The 22631-nt window shown below is 40.3% G+C and overlaps 1 protein-coding gene across 3 annotated transcripts in view; it reads right to left on the bottom strand.

Moving 5' to 3' along the window:
* The window catches only part of LOC150084180 (calpain-5-like), a 110816-nt gene that overhangs the window by 8964 nt on the left and 79221 nt on the right, over positions 1-22631 (bottom strand). For all 3 annotated transcript variants that reach the window (XM_090375921.1, XM_090375922.1, XM_090375923.1), the window contains exon 11: positions 22482-22600. In XM_090375921.1, coding sequence (XP_090232047.1) covers positions 22482-22600 — 119 coding nt within the window. The remainder of the gene's footprint in view (positions 1-22481; positions 22601-22631) is intronic.

Genomic DNA, 22631 nt, shown 5'->3' with positions numbered 1-22631 from the left:
CCTTCATAAATATCGCATTTCAAACCATGCTCGTAGCTATACAATGCAGCGTACCTCCCTTTACAATATTAATCCGTTCCATCGTATCGTGAAAATATCGTAATGTGAACTCAATAACACATTGTTTTTTGGTAAGTTGTTCCACGACTTCGGAAGTTGAAATTTTCACTATATAACTCTTTAAAAGGTCGTTTTTATAGTGTAAATTGTATTAATTACCAATTCAAATCATTAAAATGCACTACACTTTCATCGTTATCATATGTTCTGTTATAAGAACCAATTTTGAACGGCTTTGGGATATTTTTCTAAAGCACATTTCTGGAGGTCATGACCATAAAACAATTTTCACTTTCCAGTTTATTGGGCTTTTCTGTTAGTGCAATCAATTATAAATGGGTTGTAAACTCGATGTTATTGCATTTGAGAAAATACCGATAGCCGGAATTGTGTGGTTTTTTACGTTATTATGGTGAAATGTGTTTCCTCTTTACTGAAATCTTCAATCATATAAAACAAAATATAAATAAATTTTCAGAATCTTCTCTTCATTCCCTTTTTTTTTTAAGCTTCATAAACTTGTTACTCTGCGCAAATCATGTTAGTTGCAATTTGTACGTTCCATTAAAAAATGCTTCTCCATGCTATTGAAATTTATAAAGAAAAGAGATTATCTTGGAAACAAATGCCTCTTGAAGCATTTCTGAAGATGACTCCTTGTTCAACAAACCGAGTGCCGAGTTTGATCACTCAATAATGAGTGATCAATGAGCGTGCATTTAATCAATGATGATGAAAAATAAACATTCTTTAACGTTTGTAAGTTATAAATAATTTCTTTATTATTATAATTTGCTTGATTTTACAGGTTACGTTTTCATTTCTTTGGGTAAATTAATCATTGTTTAAACAAACTAATTAGCTACCTAATTTCATTGTTGAGAACGTAACCCCTATTTTAACATTATAAATTCCCGCTTTACGAGTGCGTGCTAGAACCGAATTAACTCGTAAAGTCGGGAACTACCTGTATATAATCAGACTATAACTAGTATCATATGTGTTCCAAGTGATTAAAACACTAATTTCTCTTGATGCATAAATTAAAGGGAACATTTATATGAATGCACGGATGAATTCAAAGACAAACACTATTTTAAGACATTAAGAAAAGAAAACACTAAACCACAAAACATTTGGGTAATAAATAAGAAAGATATACAAAAACTAGAAGCAGCACAAATGAGATTTTTAAGACCATTATTAGGCTTTCCAAGACTAGATCATTAAAGAAATTTATGTATTTGTGAGAAATTAAAAATAGATAATATAGTAAATGACATAAAATGGTATCAGCCATAGAAAGAATGAACCCAAACCAGATCCCAAAATCCTGTTCTGCTGTGGCAGAACATTTTTGGGAGGAGCACCATCAAATCTCCCCAGACGAAGCTGTTATCGTTGACCGGGCACATAGATTTTGGGACCGTAAGTGGCTCGAGAGCTTGCAGATTTGTTCCTCTGAGGGCAATACCATTAACAGAGACAGGGGAATCCGCATTCATCCCCTCTTCGAGGCAGTGGTTCTTGGAAGGGATGAGCGGTTCCGCCTGGCACACTCCCAAGCCATTTCCGGTTCCAGTGCACATGGGGAGAGCGCTGCCCACGCTCCTGTGGAACCACGTGTGCTGAGAACCGTGAGCCTGCTGATATTTAAGGATGTGCCATACGATAAGCCTCACTGTTGAAAAAGGAGGCAGATGCCTCTGAAAGCTACGTTATTTTAGCACTTTTATCATCCTGCGTTTCATCTACATTGTTTTATTGTAAATAATTCTTTGCAGTTTAAATTCATATTATATTGTACAGTCAGTTTTTTATCAGTTTTTATTGGAATTTTATTTTATTTACAACATTATTTTAATAAACATAACACTATTTATAACATCAATTGGTGTATTGTGTAATTATTATGAACATAGCTGGGCTGTCACCTTTTATATTCTGTTCTGGAAGAGTTAAGATGTTCTGTACATGAAACAATTGACTTAATTTTTTTAATATTAACTCATCATTTACAATAGAACCTCATAAATTTAACATCCTGTCACATGTTGGAGTTTTTAAAAATTCAATTTTTTTTTTTTTTTTTTGAAGATTGGAAGGGGGAGATCAAGGTGATCTGACTGAGGTGTTTAAGGCTTTGATTAAATTGAGCAAGCTCAATACTGATGGCAACCTACACACATGGGGGGGGGGCACAAATTCATATTGAAGAAGAATGGTTGTAGGATAGATGTGCAGAAGGTTTGGCTTCAGCCAGCAGGTGGTTGATTGTTGGAACAAACTACCATCTGTTGTTGTGGAGGTGAGTAGTTTGAATAAATTCAAGAAAGAACTAGATAAATTATTAGAGGTGATGGACAGATGATACGGGAAGGGTTTTTTTTTTTTTTTTTTGACTGATGCTTCTTAAACTTGCTTTCTTGCATCATTTGTCACTATTAATACTAACATATTAATCTAAGTCGCCAAAGTAGCCAGGTTGGTAACATATTTGCCTAAGATATAAAGGCCATAAGTACAAATGCTACCTCCAGTATGGGCAGTACAACTGTCCAATATTTTTTAATGAGGTATAAATAGTAAGAGATGATTTAATCAATCAAATAACCCTAAAAATTAAATACATACTACTGTACTACTAAATACTATACTTAGCATTAGAATTGGTAGAGGCATGTGATGGAAGAAAGCAGGCTTACACAGCATCAGCCAAAAAAAAACACACTTCCCATTTCACCCACTCACTGTGAACGATTATTGAATATATTCCAAAATGAATGATTATATATATATATATACGTATTATATAATACAATCAATTCCGGTTAATTGGGACACATCAGGACAGATCACTTTGGCCCAATTAAGCGAAATTTTAATGAACTGAAAAGCACATTCTAACGGAGGCAAAAGGTATGAATAAAATAAGGGGAATGTGGTATTTAAAGAAAGCACACTGTATTTAAGTTATATTGGTGCAAACATTTATTTAAAAATAACTAAAGCTAAAAGCAAACAAATGTACATATGTAAAATGAAGATACAGTACAGAATAATGTCCGTGTCAAGCAAAGGCTACACATTACTAAAGGGTTCTTACTTTGAAAAAAATTATGAAGCGTACCCTAACGTGTTCTCTTTATGGACTGCAATTGAACAAAGTCGGCGCAGGTATCTAATGCTGATAAAGGACTGCCTTCCTGCATGAAATAACATCTCAATTCAGTGATACATTTCCTGGCATCCTGGTTAGTCACTCGCTTAGGTATATCATCGTCATCATTTTCTTGGTCTTTTGGCGTCTCTGAGTGTTTTGCTGCAATTTGTTCAATAATCGTTTCCTCATAATCTTCATTTTCATCGTGCCATTGAAGGTTATAGTCAATCGTTAAAAATTCTTCACAATTTTGGACCTGTTGCAGTTCCAAAGCCATTTCATTTTCTGTACAGCTTAATGAGTCTGAATCACAATTAGTCGTGAAACCACATTTAGCAAAACAATTCCAAATTGTTTTGCTGCTTATTCCTCACCAGCTATCGGCGAAAAATTGTACAGCTTTTAACATTGAAACTTTTGCACTAATCTCTATTGATTTCGAAGATGATGTCAGCAGATTTTCCTCAATTGCTTCAAGGATGTGATTAACCAGCTTTCCGCAATAATAGGTCTTCAAATTTTTTATAATTCCCGTGTCCATAGGCTGTATCAGAGATGTGGTGTTAGGGGGTAAAAATTCCAGTTCAATATTTTTTTAAACCAGCTACATTAGAGTGTGTGGTGCAGTTGTCCAATATCAACAGAATTTTTCTGGACTTCCATTGCAGTATCGCGTCCCAGTTCATTAGCCATTGCGTAAAAATATATGTGCTGCTGCACATATATTTTTTATGCTGCTGCAACAGATATATATATAACAGATATATAACATATATATATATATATAAGATATATAACATATATATATTTTATGCTGCTGGAACAGAATCTAGAAAAGCTGAGCAGACGGGCTGTGAGGTGGCAAATGAAGTTTAACATTGACAAATGTAAAGTACTGCATATGGGAAGCAGTAACCCAGAGTAACGTATAAATTGTATGGTACTACACTGACAGTGGTATAGAATGAAAAGGACCTGTGTGTAATTGTATAAGCAGATATGAAGTTTTCTGGGCAGTGCAGACGGGCTGCAAGAGTAGCTCATGGTGTCTTGTCAATGATATACAAGAATTTTTCTAGCAGGGATAAAGAGGTGATTATCCCCTTGTATAAGGCAATGGTGAGTCCACACCTTGAGTACTGTATACAGGTCTGGAGGCCTCATTTTAGGAAACATGTAGAGCTGCTGCAGCCAGTGCAGAGTAGGGCAACAAGATTAGTGAAAGGAACAAAGGGTTGCTCTTACGAAGAAAGGCTTAAGTTTTGAAAATTAGTGTCTGGAGACTAGGCACCTGCGTGGTGATCTGACCTGATTGAGGAGTATAATGCCTTGAATGGTTTGAGCATGCTCAATGCTGATGGGATTCTTCCTCTTGCTCAGAATAATTGCCTGAGAGGGCATAAATTCAAATTGAGGAAAGACAGTTGCAGGATAGATGTGCAGAAGTTTGTCTTTAGCCAGCATGTGGTTGATTGCTAGAACAAACTTCCATCTGTTGTTGTAGAAGTTGACAGCTTTAATAGATTCAAGGCAGAACTAGATAAACATTTGGAGCAAGTGGATGAGTGAAATTAGAAGATTTGGGTTTTTTTTTTGGCTGATGCTATATAAGCTTGCTTTCTTGCATCATGTGCCTATGCTAATGCTAATGCTAACATGTGGTCATCCACGCCTTCTTATTGGCATAATACGAAACTGGCAAACTGCCTATTGTAAGCCCCTTGAAACAACGAGGTTTGGCACAATTACCAAAAGTTTGAGTTTATCATTTCCTGACATGTTTGAGCAGCACAACACTGTTACACGATCCATTGCTTTCTTTGAACCGGACAGTGTTATGTGTTGATAGCTGAGGGAACCATCCGGTGCAGCACGATAATACAGACCTGTTTCATCGGCGTTGTAAATGTTATCCCCATTAAATTTTTTAAGGAACTCTGGCAGTTTGTCCGATTTCCATTGCTCAGCACTCGTAGCATCAGCACTGTCCTTCTCGCCACGTGCTTTTTTGTAACTAATGTCATGTCTACACTTCCATCGAGACAACCAACCATCCGTCGCTTTGAAATTTACGTGACCTAGCTTTTTGGCCAACTCTTCTGACTTGGTTTTTTGCATAGGGCTGCTTACACGCACTCCTCGTTTAGATACAGTGGAAAACCATTGATTCAAAGCATCTTCAACTTCTGGATCTTTGCCTTCCCTCTTTCACTTATGAGATGTTTTCTTTAAATCCACGCGCAATGTCCGCTCCTCTCTAAGTTTTTCTTGTTGCTGTAGCAGTCGTGAAATTGTAGATTTTGGCACCTTTATTATCTCCGCTAGCTGACGATGACTGATGTTAGGAGGTTGACTTTATCTTGTCAAGAATAGCGATTTTTTTCTGAAAGCGACAAATCTCTACGTGGCATCTTGACAGGGGTCTTAAATGTACTGAAAAATGGGGAGGGGGAAACCAAAATCAATGCACTGTTTGGTACAGTTTTTAATCTATTCTAACCCACAAGATGTATACATATGTACCTAGTGTGATCGTAAACAACTGCAAGCAAAATTTCTTCAGAATCCGATTACCACAATACAGAACAAACGTAAAACAACCACTGTACAGCACGACTTCGCAATAACTGATTCGGCTGCTGCCCGCATGATCTCTTTGTTACAAAGCATCTAAATTAGTTTATTGTTCAATAAACTATATTTAGATGTTTGTGCATGCCATCTAAATATAGTTTATTGTTCAATCAAGACTTCATTGCCCCAATTAACCGGAATGCACTGTACTATATATATATATATGTATATATGTATATATATATATGCATTGCAAATATATAGTAACAACTAAAATATGTAAAACAGAAATTAGTTTTTGGAAATTATTAATAGAATATAATGCATAAATGTGACCTGTGGCTTTTTTTTTGTTGTCGATTTTTTTTTTTTGTGTGGATAACCTACTACCCCTTTGCCCTTATGACCCCAACTACCCCTGGAGAAAAATTCAACAAGCACAAGATTTTTAAGGTTCTACTGTACCTACCTGGCATATTAACTGTTGTGGACTGATCATAATTATGATTGCAGTCCTTCTACTCTATTTGGAAAATACCAGAGTTCAAATCCAATCAAGACAAGAGGAATTTTATGGGCTTTTTTCCACACTGTGGCCAACTTAACTTAACTTGGATAGGGATTGCACGGATTTTCCTCCCAGAAAATAGTTTTTCATCCAGTTAAACAGAAAAAAATAATATACTGCAGAGACTGTGCAAAGCTTGTGGGCTAGAATTTTTCTTAGCATAGTCTGTTCTTGTTAACAGTGGAGACAGTTTTTACAGGGATGGATTACACTCATATAGAAGGGATACAAGAATATTGGCTGATGCTACCAAGGCAGTGTTAGGTGGATTGCAAAACTGATAGTTTTGGGGAAAACAAAGACTAACAGATTTAATTAGGGCCACGGGCAGAGGTGAAAGTGATTCCTGCAATGCTTCTACTGGAACATGCAGAAGCCTGGAAAGTGAGATTTTGGAGATGTCAAGCCTGCTGTGGATCATCATGAAACAAGTAAATGCATGGGCTCCATTAGGGTAACTAACAGTAAGAACAGGAGCATGTATAATTAAATGTACACTAATGATAGGGGCATAGTAAATAAATTTGAAGTACTGATTAAGTCATCAAATGCAAACATTGTGAGTCAGAGACATGGTGCTACTCAGACAAGGAATGCAGAATTTGAATATGGGGAGTACAATGTGTACAGAAAGGACAGACAAGACAGGAGGAGTTTGGTTATGCACTTAGTTAAGATGCATATTAAATCTAAGGCAGTGTATCAAACTGACATGGGTGGCCAGTGCGATGTTGAATCAGTTTGGCATGACATCAGCACTGGGAAAACAAAAATGAGAGTAGGAATGTGTTATATGCCTAATGACTGTGATGAGTATAACAAACAACTATACAGAGAAACGGAGTGGACCAGTAAATCAGAATGTCTTATAACGTGAATTTTAACTGAACAGATATTGACCGTAACTTGTGGGTTTGCTACTAACACGCTAGAAAGGCTTTTGTGAATTTATCAGATAATTGTTTTATACAGCAACATGTTAGAGAGGCAGTAAGAAGTGATACTCTCAATCTGATTATCAGCAGCAATTCTTTATGTATTTAGAACCTGCAGGTAAAATGTCCTCTGGGTGCCAGTGATCAGTGTGTGCTGATGTGGAATTTACTTAAAGAAATAACTGTCAAGGGTAAAGGGAAGGGCTTTTGCTTTCACAATGGTGACTACAATGCTCTCAGGCAGTTTTTAAATTCTATACAGTGGGACCATCTGATAATGTTACCAACTGCAAATTCTAAATGGGAAGTATTCAGGAAAGTAATTGTAGAAGTTAGCATATTTTTCATACCAACTAAGAAATACCATTCCAGGCTTAAAACTAAACAAATGTCAGATGATACTTGTGGTGGTGAAATAAAATGCATGGTGTGCATATAAATTATCAGGTTATACAGAAGCCTGTGGTAGATATAAGGATTGAGAATAAAAATTAAGTATTTGCTGCTTTTCTTGGCAAAAATACCAAGAAAAGCAGCAAAGACTTCTTTACTTACATTAATAGTAGAAGGCATTTAATAACATTGGTCCACTTTATGTTGATATTTTAACTGTTGATGATACTGCTCAGGCTGCTGAAAAACTGAATAAGTATTCTGCATATACAGTCACATATGAGCCCTTTGAGGAATGGAATGCTAGAAGTTAATCAAAATCTAACAGGGAGCTAAATGATTTTGTGATAACTGAAAGGAAAGTCCAAGAGAAATTTAAGCTTAACATAAAATAGGCACCCAAGGCAGATGGAATCTATCCAATTACAGTAAGGGAGACAGCAGAGGAGGCAAGCAAACCCTTAGTCGTAATTATGAGAACATCTTTGTATTCAGTCCCTATGGACTGGAGATATGTGAATGTATATCCAATAGACAAAGGAGGATCAAAGGCTGACATGAGCAACAGACCCATTAGCTTAACTTCTGTTCCAGGGAAAATAATGGAGTCTCTGGTTAAAGAAGTAATATCTAAATAGGAATACAATAATACTGCAATCAGAGCATGGATTTGTAAGGCCGCCGTAGCCTAGTGGTCAGGCGCGCAGGTGCATAAGTACACGTGCCTTGAGTGACCGGGGTTCAAGCCCGTGACTACTGAATACGGTGCTGTTTCTTGTATTCTGTCTATCTTGTGAACTCCTCTGACCATTTGGTCGTCCCGGAGTATAAACAGAAAATTTATTTATTTATTTATGATCTCTCCTGACCAATCTGACTGGATACTATGATGCAGTCATAAAGGAACTGGATACAATAAATTTGATATCATATACTTGGAGTTCAGGAAAGCTTTTGATATTTTTGTGCATAAAAGACTATGTACAAACTGGAGCAGTGTAACATCAAGGGCAATTTACTGCTCTCAATAAAGGGATGGTTGAGTTGGAGAAGACAGAGTGGTTATTAATTGTTGTTTTCTATATTTATTAATAACATTGATGAAGGTATATCAAACTTAATGTTATGTTTGCATATGATATAAAGGTTGGCAGGGTTGTTAATGACAGTAATTAGTGTACTATGTACTATGTACAGATCTGGATGCCACATTTTAGGAAATATGTAGGTCTCCTTGAATGGATGTAGAGAATGGCAATGTGAAGGGAACAAAAGGGTCTTATCAAGAAAGGCTTCAGTTCTGCAAATTGCAGCATCTTAAAACTAGATACCTGCAATGTGATCTGATTGAGGTATTTAAGGCTTTTGAATGTACAGTCAGTCCTCGTATAGCATGATAGTTGTGTTTCTACAAACCCTCGTGCAATATAAACAACAGGCCCTTTGGGAAAAATAGAGTTAGGTGCCGACCACCCAAGATTGAACACACATTTGTAACCAAAACATTACCAAACACAATAAATTACCATAATGAAATACTTATGTATTTTATTCCGACTATTACGTAATAAAATATTGCTAATGCTTTTGTTTCTATTGTAAGCAAACTTGTTTTTTGTTTGATTTTCTATCCAAACAGATGACAGCTGTTCCATCTCTTCCAATTCTCTGTGTCTTAATCTAATGGATTTTAATTACACTTTGAGTTGTTCCTGCTATGAAAGTTGTTTTTATTTTCTGTATTCTTTGTAATTTTGTAATTCTCAGCATTGCCTCATTTAGGCCTGTAGCACATGCGATATCACATGGTCTTTCATTTTGCTCAAAGCGTTTCACAATTTCATATTTTTCTCTATCGACAGAAGGGACTAGCTATAAGCCTTACTGGGGGGGGGGGACTCCGGTGGGCCGGAGGCCGGTGTGATTTTGGCCATAAACGCTAGATGAGGCCACTACAAATTTTCCCGGGTAAGAATTTTTGACCCAGTCCGCCTCTGTTTATCGATATTGTTTTTCTTTTTCTCTCTGAATCTGTAGTGTCTTCATCAGGACGCTTCCTTTTCACACCTTTTAAGTATTTTACACATTTTTAGGGAATAAAGCACAATTACAAAATGAGGAGGCACGCTTGATACACATAAACAAAGCTGTGTGCATGTAGCAACTGAATAAACAACACCGTAAAGGCAGAGATACACTATTAACACCTCACATTTTACTAAAGCACATTTCTGGGGGTTACTACCATAAAACAATAAAAACAATTTCCAGTTGCATTTCTGCTAGTAAACTCGATCTAATGGCATTTGCGATAATACCGATAGCTGGAATTGTGTGGGTTTTTACTTTATTATGATGAAATATGTTTCCCCTTCACTGATATAAAAAACATAAATACATTTTCAGAATCTTCTCTTCATTCCTATCGTGTTCCGTTCAGTTGGAGGTGATTCCATGTTCAATTCCCATTTCTTGACAACACAAAGGCGAATCGTGCATAAGCGAATTCGGTTCGTGTTATATACGATATCGTTCCCCTATTTATAAATTGTGTACGATCGAATTTGTGTAGTGTAAACACGTGTTATACGAGGACTGACTGTATTGAGCAAACTGTATGTATGATTGATGACTTTTGAGGTTATGATGAACGTCGTGGCGAGATCCAATATTCCTTACATTTCGAGGGTACAGCTCTAAAAGTGTTCGCAGGCTTTGGTTTGGGTTTTATTGGCGCATCAGCAATTGAGGCTATAATGCGCCAAATACCGGTCATATGTAAAAAGTTAAAACATTCAGTGACCTAAGTAGTTAAGCCACCATGTCCAGATGTATAATAACAGATATATAAAAAATAAACCAATAAAGAGATAACAATAACATAAATTTTAAATACAATTAAAAACTTTTATTGATTTAAAATAGCTAAAAACAGCAGACACGTTGTCATTGTCAGATAAAATCTGACTGAGTGTATAAGGCTCAGTCAGATGATTAAAAGCGGTAAAACGGGTGCTGCTAAAATCTGGACAGTCAATTAAAAGGTGTCTGATCGTTAAGATTGTGCCACAGGACACACACACACATAGGAGGGTCATCAGCCCTCAGCAGAAACAAATGAGTTAAATGACTGTGTCCTATGCGGGTCCGGGCAAGAACAACTTCCTCCTTACGATTCCTGTGCAGACTAGACTGCCACGGTTCAATTATAGGCTTTATATGATATAATTTATTCGCAGTCTGTCTATTCCACGAATCCTGCCATTGGGAGTGTATCTTCTCGTGTATTAATTGCTTGTAGTCTGTATAGTGGACTGACAGGCAGCGGTTATTATTGGGAATTGCTGATTTGGCTGCAGCGTCAGCCAAATCATTTCCCCTAATCCCAATGTGGCTGGGAATCCAGCAGAAGCGGATATCATATTCACGTCCACGGAGGAAGTGAATCTTCTGCTGAATACTAGGCAGAACTGGATGAGGATTATATCTCACAGATATTAAAGCCTGTAACATGCTGAGAGAGTCGGAATATAAAATGAACCGTTGGTATTGGCATTCACTAATGTGATCGAAGGCTAACTCTATAGCGTGCAGCTCTGCAGTAAATATGCTGCATTCAGACGGAATCTGCTCCGATGTAGAGCTGTCTGTAAAGACAGCAGCAGATCCCACATATGAATCCGACTTCGAACCGTCTGTGTAGACTGGCGCGAAGTCGGAATATTCAGTTCGGTGTGCTGAATGAAGCTGCAGGTAGACAGATGATGGAGTGTCCGACTTTCCCCAATTTCTAAGAGACAAGTCACATGCCGGGACATGAGCATGCCAGGGTGGAAAGGGTTGCTTTGGTGTTTGGGCAACCTTGTCTACCTTGATATTAAGTTCTTTGAGTAGCTCTTGGAGACGAATACCAAAAGGACGATTGGCAGTCTTACGGGTATTGTATAAATTTTCCCATCGTGGCTCAAAAACGAATGGCCACGTAGGATGGTCTGGCAGGGATTTCAGTTTTAAAGCGTACTTTAAAGACAACTGCTTACGTCGAAGCGATAACAGTGGTTCGTTTGCTTCGACGTATAAGCTCTGGACAGGAGATGTGCAATATGCTCCAGTAGCAATACGTAGGGCCTGATGATGGACGGGGTCCAGCCATCGCAGGACACTGTCTCTGGCTGAGGAATATAACCTGGGACCCATAATCTAGTTTGCATCGCACAAGTGCACGGTAAAGCCGAAGAAGGGTGCATCGGTCTGCTCCCCAAGATGTAGAGGAGAGCGAGTGGAGAATATTAAGCCCACGTGCACACTTTGTGCAGAGTTGACGAATATGATCCAAAAAGGTCAGTTTTTTTCAAATATGAGTCCCAAGAATTTTATGTCCTCTGCTACTGGAACAGCATATTGTCCGAGCCTTAATTCGGGTTCAGGATAAAGATTACGCTTACGACAAAAGTGTAGGAAAACGGTCTTCTCCGGCGAGAACCTGAAGCCATTAGCAAGTGCCCAGGAATTCAGATTATCAATGGCTTTCTGCAGTTGTCTTTCAATAACCCTCATGTTGCACGACTGGCAAAAAATGCTAAAGTCATAAACATAGAGGGCACTGTTTACAGTTGGAGGAAGTTGTTCTGCGATTGAATTTATTTTGATGGCAAAAAGCGTGACACTTAATACTGATCCTTGTGGTACTCCCTCCTCTTGGCTGAAGGAAGGAGAGAGTGAGGATCCCACGCGAACTTGGAAAGATCGATTGGCTAAAAAGTTTTTAATAAAAATTGGGAGTTGCCCCCCTGAGACCAAGGCTATGCAGATCTTTTAAGATGCCAAATTTCCAAGTTGTGTCATACGCTTTCTCCATGTCAAAGAACACTGACACCAAGTGTTCGCGTTTTAGGAAAGCATCCCGGATGGATGTTTCCAATCTAATAAGATAGTCCAAAGTGGACCGGTTTCTTCAGAAGCTGCACTGGATGTTGGAGAGAAGGTCATTTGATTCTAGATACCATATTAAACGAGAATTAACCATTCTCTCCAGGATTTTGCACAGACAGCTAGTCAGAGCAATAGGATGATAATTGGTGGTGACTTTTGGATCCTTTCCTGGCTTAGAGGCAAGAACGATTGCCTTTCGCCAAGAGTCTGGAAACTGCCCTTCAATAAAGATTCTGTTATACAGAAGGAGCAGGCAATCCATAGATTTTGGTGAAAGATGTTTAATCATTTCATAATGGATGCCATCTGGTCCAACAGCACTTGCTTTGGAAAGAGTGAGGGCTCTTTTCAGTTCCTCTATAGTGAATGCCCCGTTGTAGGGATAGAGGCCCTTGGACTTAAAATTAAGTGCTTGTTTTTCCAGTTTATGTTTCAGAACCAAGAACTCTGGGGAACGAGGATGTTGCGGAGATGTTAGAGAATGTTTCCCCAAGAGCACTGGCTATTGCAGTTGGATCTGCAATAGTGCATCCATTATAATCTAGGATTGAAGAAGGGTGGGATGTATATTTTCCCTTCATTTTCCGGATTTTATCCCAGACTACCTTAGAGTTGGTAGACTGGTTAATAGATGATGTAAAACGGATCCACGATTCCTTTTGACTCTGACGACGGATGCAGCGTGCTTTGGCTCGTGCGCGTTTGAAGGCTATAAGGTTGTTCGTGGTAGGATATCGGCAAAATATCCTCCACGCTTTGTTTTGAGCCTTTTTTGCTGTTGTGCATTGTGAATTCCACCAAGGTTTGGGAAATGGTGGAAACCGGGCAGATGTTTTGGGACAGCATTCGCAGCTGCTTGGACAGTGATTTCTATGATGTACTTTACTGCGTCATTGATAGGCTCCCGACTGACTGTACTGAGGTCAAAATTTGCCTGATGTTGGAAGGCATTCCAGTCACCCTGATCAAACTTCCACCGTGGTAACCTAAAAGGAAGACATGGTCTCCCACTGTGTAACAAGGTTATCACAGGGAAGTGATCACTTCCGTATGGATTCTCCTCCACTTCCCAAGTGAGTGAAGGGAGTAGAGAAGGGGAGCAGATAGAGAGATCAATGGCAGAAAAAGTACGGGTAGGCATGTGGAAGAAGGTGTTTGTTCCAGTATTTAGAAGGGAAAGGTCATTGTCATTGAGCATACGCTCTATGACTCGTCCCCTTCCATTGATGTTAGCACTACCCCACAGGGTGTTATGTCCATTCATATCCCCGAGAAGTAAGTAAGGGGGAGGCAACTGCGTTACAAGATCATCAAGGTCTTCCTGGGGGGATGTCAGTCCCAGGTGGCAAATAAAGAGAGCAGACTGTTAATATAAATCCTACCATAAGGCGAATTGCAACAGCTTCCGTGCTAGTTGTAATTAGCAAGGGCTGAACTGGGGTCTGATTGCCGACAAGGATAGCCACTCCTCCATGAGCAGAGCCATCCGCAATTCTATCCTTTCGAAAAATTGTGATGTTGTGCATGGTGGGATCATCATTTGCCTTTAGATATGTCTCCTGCAAGCAAAAGCAAACTGGCTCGTGCTTTCGTAGGAGGGCCTTGATGTAATCAATATTTCGCCGGAATCCACGACAATTCCATTGTAGGAATTTAGCAATTATTTTGGCTTGGTGGGTCCATCAGGCGGCTTCCGAGGTGCTGAGGGCTTACTTTTATCAGTCTTGGGTTTATCTTTTTTGGGGAAGAATGGACGCTGTCCCGTGTCCATTTCTTCCTCCGCAAAGAGTTCCAAAACTGAATCTTCGGGTACCTCCTTCTGCTCGACATCCATCTTTTCTTGGGTACTAGGGGGGGGACTTCCCCTTTCTTATTCATAATTACCTTTGTTACTTGTGGAGCATTAGGAGGTACTGATATAGGAGTGGCAGCTGATTGGTTTTTCTGTGCAGGTTTTTGAGAACTTAAGAGATAACGCGCGATGGGAGTGAAAGACTCCTTTGGAGGAATGGTCATGTCCGTCTGAGTTCCAACAGAACATCTCCCTGCTACCTTCTGGGCATAGGTAGGTTTGTTGATATTCAGGGGTTTCACCGATTTCCTTGCCTCCTGGTATGATATATTTAGCTCTGCCTTCAGCCGTTGAATTTCTTTTTCTTCTTTCCACCTCTGGCATGCTCGTGAGTAGGCTGGGTGTTGCCTCCACAGTTAATACAGGTGGGTTTTGCGGCTGAACATGCTGTTGTTTCGTGGTCCTTTGCACCGCATCGAGCGCATGCAAGGACTCCACGGCAGGCCATTTGAGAATGCCCATACTTCTGGCATTTAAAACACCGTAAAGGGTTCGGAACGTATGGACGCACTGAACAATTGATGTATCCAGCTTTAATCTCGTCAGGATAACGCTCCTGGTTTTAACAAGTTTTCTGTCCCTTCGCGCAGTAATTCTCTTGACGGCAATAACTCCCTGTGGTTTTAATTCGGAGCAGATTTCCTCCTCGGTTACGTCGAGAAGGTCCCACTCCGAAATGACACCTCTCGATGAATTGAGTGTTCTGTGTGGTGTCACCGTTATAGGTATTCCTCCGATTGATGTTGTTCGGAGTAGATGTTCAGATTGCCTGTCATTTTTAGTTTCAATTAAAAGGTCTCCAGAACGAAGCCCCTTAACTGATTTGGGTGAACCTGCTAACCCATCTAATCCTTTTTGAATAAAAAAGGGCGACATTTTACCAATCGGTGTTTCATTGGTAGAATGCATAATTAAGAACCTTGGGACAGGCCCTGATGGTAATTCGGTTCGCTGCCTCTTTTTAGCAATAATGCTATCTGCCTCTCTGTCTGTATTTTCAGATAGGGACCGGGTTGGGGCCCCTGAAGAAATATGTTTATTAGGATTCATGAAGTTTTGAAGTGGTTCAGTGCCCGGGCTCCCCACCCACCACGGAGCCCAAAGGGACGCCCACTACCCGGCATGCAATAAATGCACTCGGGAGTGGGACAGCAGGGCTACCCAGATGCCGACCGGGCTAGCCGAGTGGGTAAAGTACCTGCCTGGCAACCCAAAGGTCGCGGGTTCGATTCCCGCCTCGGGCTTGGATCAAAGTACTGCAAAAACCTTGGGAGGTGCAATATGGCCACAGAAGCCGATGCGCCAACAACTACCAAATCAAAAAATCAAATCAATCAGCTACCCAGACACCATTCCCGCACCGCCGCCAGCCTGAATCCTGTCCCTCGGACCATGAGGGTAGGGGCATGGCATTGACACGGTTCACCCTCGCAGGCGAGCCTACTAGCCGATTGATCCTAGCCGGGCCTTCCAGGACCTCCCGTCTTGTCGAAGCAGGGGCCAAAGTGGTGTATTGAAGCTGGGCCCCTCAACCACCAGGATCCCCCTTTCCGAATTTCCACGGGTCGCAGCGCACGGCAAACACGCCGGATTCCATTGATGTAAGCCTGGAACCTGGGCTGTGGGCATTGGATCCCAGTGATGCTAGTCTGGGAGTCCAGCAGCGTCACTGGGAGGTCCCCTCACCACGTACAGGTGCCCACGTCGAGGGTGGTGTTCGCAGGCCGGCCGCTGTTCACCCTCGCAGGCGAGCCTACTAGCCGATTGATCCTAGCCGGGCCTTCCAGGACCTCCCGTCTTGTCGAAGCAGGGGCCAAAGTGGTGTATTGAAGCTGGGCCCCTCAACCACCAGGATCCCCCTTTCCGAATTTCCACGGGTCGCAGCGCACGGCAAACACGCCGGATTCCATTGATGTAAGCCTGGAACCTGGGCTGTGGGCATTGGATCCCAGTGATGCTAGTCTGGGAGTCCAGCAGCGTCACTGGGAGGTCCCCTCACCACGTACAGGTGCCCACGTCGAGGGGGGTGTTCGCAGGCCGGCCGCTAGTTAGTACACTGGACCGAACCTATTGGTAACTCTCTAGGAGGCTTCCGGATCAGCTAGTGTATAATCTTGCTACCTCTACTGTGCAGGATAGTGACTGGAGGGAGTCCGAGTAGTGTGTATGCGGGAAGCATTGTCGAGGCCACATTATGTCAAGGATCTGGGTATATTCTTACCACGTGTACGCCATATCCAAAAATTTCATTACTTCATACAGCATGTCCCACCCACTTTTTCTTACTATTGAATACACCACAAATTGTCAAACTAATAGAGTAAGCTTATCTGCAAAAAGATCTAAACCTCCCAAGCACTTCCTAATTAATTTCACAAATATACGTGGTCTCAATTCTAATCTCAACAATGTCCATTTCCACTTGCAGTCTGCCAAATCCCATGTACTTTTTCTGACAGAATCTCAGTTATCGGTTGATTCAACTACTGCTCATCTCAGATGTCCAAATTATTCGCTGTATGATTCCTTTCGCCTGAAAGGTGGTACTTGTGCATATGTCCATTCTGATATTCCATCTACCATCACCCTCAGTGAGCGATCAGAGAGAAAACTGGATAACCAATTACTAAAAAGAGACTTGGCAATTTGGAATATCCTCTCTTTGATCTTCTCTGGCTTAAAATCTCTCTACCTCATTGTGTCAAATTCATCTGTTGTCTCTACCGTTCTCCCAACCCCACTAATCACTTGGAGCTCTTTGACTTCCTCTCTTTGCAACTTGACTTTCTCCAGTCCAACTTTCCTAACAGTGAGGTAATTTTCCTTGGTGATTTTAATGTTCACAACTCCAGCTGGCTTCCGTTTTCTAGTCACACCGACCCAGCAAGTCGAGATGCTGAGGCTTTTGCAATTACTAATGACCTAGTACAGATTGTTCATTTACCTACAAGAATACCAGAAAATCCTAATCATACAGCCAATACGCTTGATCTTTTTCTCACAAACAACCCTTCTAAGTAAACAGTCGAAGTGAGACGTCCTTATTATTATTATTATTATTATTATTAATGGCCATATGGTACAAGGAAGCCTGAGGCTTATGCTGCTCCAGCCAAAAAAAAAAAAAAAAAAAAAAAAAAAAATTCCCAAGTTACCCCCTGAGAGAGAGAGAGAGAGAGAGACAGAGAGAAGTAGAAAGGAATCACCAAGAAAGAGAAGAATGATGATATCCAGCTCAGGACCCTGGGTTTGCCAAGCCCATACTCACCAGATGTGAGCCCCCGGGGTCCTTTAGGCATTTCAGATCACAACTTGGTGATTATCTCTTCTCCAATGGAGCCTTTATCTCATGGCTATTCCCAACCTTGTGTTGTTTGGCCTTACAAGAATGGGATGACCTGTGAGATTCCTTTTCTTCTTTTCCTTGGTCGGATTACTGTTTCAAAACTTCTGATGTCAAGGTTTGCTCAGATCATGTCAATGAAATTATTCTTGCAGGAATGGAATCCTTTATCCCACACCCCACTTTAAAATCTCATCCTTTATTTAAACCTTGGTTTTCCAATAAATGTGCTAAGGCTGTTCAAGAGAAGAGTGTTGCATATCGTAACTGGCTTGTTTCTAATTCTTCAGTTTCATTTTCTGCCTACACTAAAGCTCGCAACAATATTAAAGCAGTTATTAATCAGTCCAAAAGAGTTTGAACAAGCTAAGAGTAGGAAACTTGCTTCTTGCCCTAATGGTAGCCGAGCATTCTGGTCTCTTGCCAAAGCTATTGGCTGCAACTTTTGTCCATCTCTGCTCCCACCTCTATCCAAACTAGATGGTTTTGTTTTCACTTCAGCCATGGATAAAGCTGACCTGCTAGCATCCCATTTTTCTTCCAACTCATGTATTAATGATCTTGGTAAAACATTCCCACCAACACGCTCCATTCAATGCCTCCTGTGGTCATCCATCAAAAGGATGTTAGAAGGATTTTGACGAATCTTGATCCTAAGAAAGCTCCAGGTCCTGATGGTATTTCTCCACTTGTTCTCAAAACCTGTGCTCCTGAACTTACTCCTATTCTTTGCCGCCTTTTTTCACTTTCTTATTCCAAAGGTGTTTTTCCTTCTGCTTGGAAATTTGCTCATATCCAGCCAGTTCCTAAAAAGGGTGACAAATCCCTCCCATCCAATTATCGTCCCATTGCAATTACTTCTACTCTTTCTAAAGTAATGGAGAAATCAATTAACCGCCAACTCTTAAACTACCTAGAAACCTTCCGTCTGATCAACAATCACCAGTATGGATTCCGTCAGTGTCGATCCACTGGTGATATTCTGGCTCATGTTACCCATTTATGGACTAATTCAATGGAAAGGTTCAGTGAAACACAAGTAGTTGCTCTTGACATCTCAAAGGCTTTTGATTGTGTTTGGCATAAAGGTCTTCTAAACAAGCTTCCATCTTATGGTTTGCCAACTGTTTTTAGTAATTGGTTATCCAGTTTTCTCTCTGATCGCTCACTGAGGGTGATGGCAGATGGCTCTCTGTCTTCTAACTTCTCCACTAATGCCGGTGTCCCGCAAGGTTCAGTTCTTTCCCCCACTCTTTTCCTCTTGTATATTAATGACCTTCTTCCATTGACTGGAAATCCTATCCATAGTTTTGCCGATGATAGCACATTTCATTCCACTTTCCATTTTGAGAAACCTTGTCCTGCTCAATCAGCTTCAAGTTCTCGAAAATCTGCTACCAATTCCTTAAATGCCGATCTTCAGGTAATTCTCCAGTGGGGCAAAGACAACTTAGTTGATTTCAACCCTTCTAAAACTCAGTCTTGTCTTATATCTCACAAAAAGGATTCTTCTGCTATGCTTATCTTTAGTGACACTCCGATTTCTAGGCAAAATGATATACAGTGGTACCTCGATATACGAGTGCCCTAATATACGAGTGTTTTGAAATACGACCCCAACATGCGGGGCGCATGTTGGGGTCGTGTGCAGCGTCTAACAGTTTTTCCCACCTCAGACTAGACCTCAGTCTGTGTGCTTGTTTCCCTCGTTTTCGTAGCATTTTTGATAAGTTGGATTCGCGTTTTTTGCTTTTTGTACATTTAAAAAACATTATCAAATTTATTTTTATAACCATGGGTCCGAAGAAGAAGATGATGTCTATTGAATTAAAGCGTGAAATCATAGAAAAACATGAGCAAGGTGTGCGAGTAATTGACTTGGCGAGGATGTACGGGCGTAGCACATCAATGATATGTACTGTGCTTAAACAGAAGAAGTTGATAAAGGGTATAACGCCAGCCAAGGGCGTTACAATAATTTCTAAGCTCCGGACCTCTCTCCATGAGAAAATGGAGAAACTACTGATGGCGTGGGTGACAGAGAAGCAGCTTCAAGGATTCTTAACACAAAGTATCATATGTGAGAAGGCACGAGCGATTTACGGTGATTTGCTGAAGCAGATCCCACACACTTCCACAAACGAGGAATCGGAAGACTCGTTTAAAGCCAGTCGGGGCTGGTTTGACAACTTTAGGAAAAGGACCGGCATTCACTCCGTCGTCAGGCATGGTGAGGCAGCAAGTTCGGATGTGAAGGCAGCTGAGGTTTACATCAAAACGTTTTCCGAACTGATAGAAGACAAAGGATACATCCCTCAGCAAATCTTCAACTGTGACGAGACAGGGCTTTTCTGGAAAAGGATGCCGAATAGGACTTACATAACGGCAGAGGAGAAGACGATGCCAGGTCACAAACCCATGAAGGATAGATTAACTCTAGCACTTTGCGCCAATGCGAGTGGCGACTGCAAAATCAAGCCTCTGCTAGTATACCATTCGGAAAATCCCAGAGCCTTTAAGTCACATAAGATTTTAAAAGAAAAACTACAAGTTATGTGGAGGGCAAATCCGAAGGCGTGGGTCACCAGGAAATTCTTTGTGGAGTGGATATACCTGGTGTTTGGCCCTTCTGTTAAAAAATATCTACAGGAAAACAACCTACCCATGCAAGTCCTTCTCGTCCTCGACAATGCCCCTGCTCACCCAACAAATCTCAAAGATGATTTACTCGAAGAGTTCAAGTTTATAAAGGTTCTCTACCTACCACCCAACACCACTCCTATCCTGCAGCCCATGGATCAGCAGGTGATTTCTAATTTTAAGAAGTTGTACACCAAGCACATTTTTCGGCGCTGCTTTGAAGTGACGGAGAACACAAACCTTACCCTTCGAGAGTTCTGGAAGGACCACTTTAACATCGTGATATGCCTAAGAATTATTGATCAGGCCTGGCTGGGTGTTACAATGAGGACCTTAATATCTGCATGGAAGAAGCTGTGGCCTGAGGCTGTAGCTGAAAGGGCTTTTGAAGGATTGGAACCCGAAGTGTCAGTGGTAGAGGAGATTGTTTCTCTGGGAAAATCCATGGGTCTGGAGGTGGATGAGAGAGATGTGAACGAACTTGTCGAGGAACAGACACAGGAGTTGACAACCGAGGAGTTACACGATCTACATTCGCGCAGCAGCATATGGTGATTCAACGAAAAATTAGTTTTGAAGAGGAGCCAGAGATGGAGAAGGTTATCTCTACAAGAAATATAAAGGAGATCTTGGGAATGTGGGAGAAAGTTGTAGAGTTCGTGGATAAAAATCACCCCGAAAAAGTTGCAACTGGTCGTGCATTGGAGTTGTTCAACGAAACTTGCCTAACACATTTCCGCAATATCCTGAAAGGGAGGAAGAAACAAACCTCCTTGGACAGTTTTTTTAAACGATCTGCAGGTGAAAATGAGCAAAGCGTGACAAAAAAAGCGAAGACCAATGACGAAAATTATACGCTTCCGTAAGCACTTCACCTTTTCTTTTATTATGTTTCTATAGAATATGAATTTGTTATTTATAAATAAATGTTTCTTCTTGTAAATACAGTACATTTTTCTTATTCAAAAACACTTAACAAAAACAACTGAGGTGGTTTTTTCGGAGCTGGAACGGATTAATGGCATTTCAATTAATTTCAATGGGGAAAATTGCTTTGAGATACGAGCAATTTGACATACGAGCAAGGTTACGGAACGAATTAAACTCGTATGTCGAGGTACCACTGTATCTCTTTTGGGGATTACCCTGATTTCTAATCTCTCTTGGCACAAGCACATTACAAATATTGCTTCCTCTGCATCTAAAAAACTTGGTTTTCTCTTTCGCTCTCGGCGTTACTTTTCTTCCAAACAGCTGCTCACTCTGTATAAATCGCAAATCCGCCCTGCCATGGAATATTGTTCCCACATCTGGGGTGGTGCCCCCAAAACCTCTCTCAGGCTTCTTGATTCCATTCAGAAGAGGGCAGTCACGTTAATTAATGATTCATTTCCAACAGTCTTGATTCCATTCAGAAGAGGGCAGTCACGTTAATTAATGATTCATCTCCAACAGAGTCTCTCCACCCGCTTTCTCATAGATGTACTGTTTCTGCTGCAAGCCTCGTTTACAGATATTTTCATGGGCACTGTTCTTCTGAATTGGCTTCTATAATTCCTGCTCTCTCTTTCAAAACAGTCCGAACACATGCCGCCACCAGCCAACATCCATTTACTGTCCAACTTCAAGGAAGGTCTAGACAAATTATTTTGTGTGGTGAACAGGTGATTTATTGTTTTTTTTTTTTTTTGCTGTTGATTTATTTATAAGCTTTCTTTCTTGCATCACATGACATTACTACTACTAATAACAATATAAACTTATCATTCATTTTCCCTTTGTGCTTCGTGAGAGTCATAGCATATTATAAGGAACTGGCATGAATTACATAACATAATGCTTATTTTTGTATTTTAATATAAATTTTTATAGAACAAGTTAGTAATTAATAATTTGATGTATTTTCTAATTTTAATCAGTATATCAGACAGTTTACAACTAAAAATTCACTTATCAACAAGTTCCAATTATATAATTACTTTCAGTTTTATTGCAATTCTAATAAAATATTCAACACTTACATTGAAATCTTCCTTTTTTTACAAGATCTGTAGCCTTTCTTACATTAATCACTGTCACCATGCTAGGATATTTAAGACATTTGAAAATACTCCGTTTTGGAACCTCTTGAGTTAGTTCTCTAGGTTAAAACAAGTACATTTCTCATCATA

The sequence above is a fragment of the Mastigoproctus giganteus genome, chromosome 6 (genome assembly GCF_048544385.1).
Source record: "Mastigoproctus giganteus isolate SK-2022 chromosome 6, ASM4854438v1, whole genome shotgun sequence".
Lineage (NCBI taxonomy): Eukaryota > Metazoa > Arthropoda > Arachnida > Uropygi > Thelyphonidae > Mastigoproctus > Mastigoproctus giganteus.
Note: the sequence above shows the minus strand (reverse complement) of the source record. Positions and strands in the feature narration are given on the sequence as shown.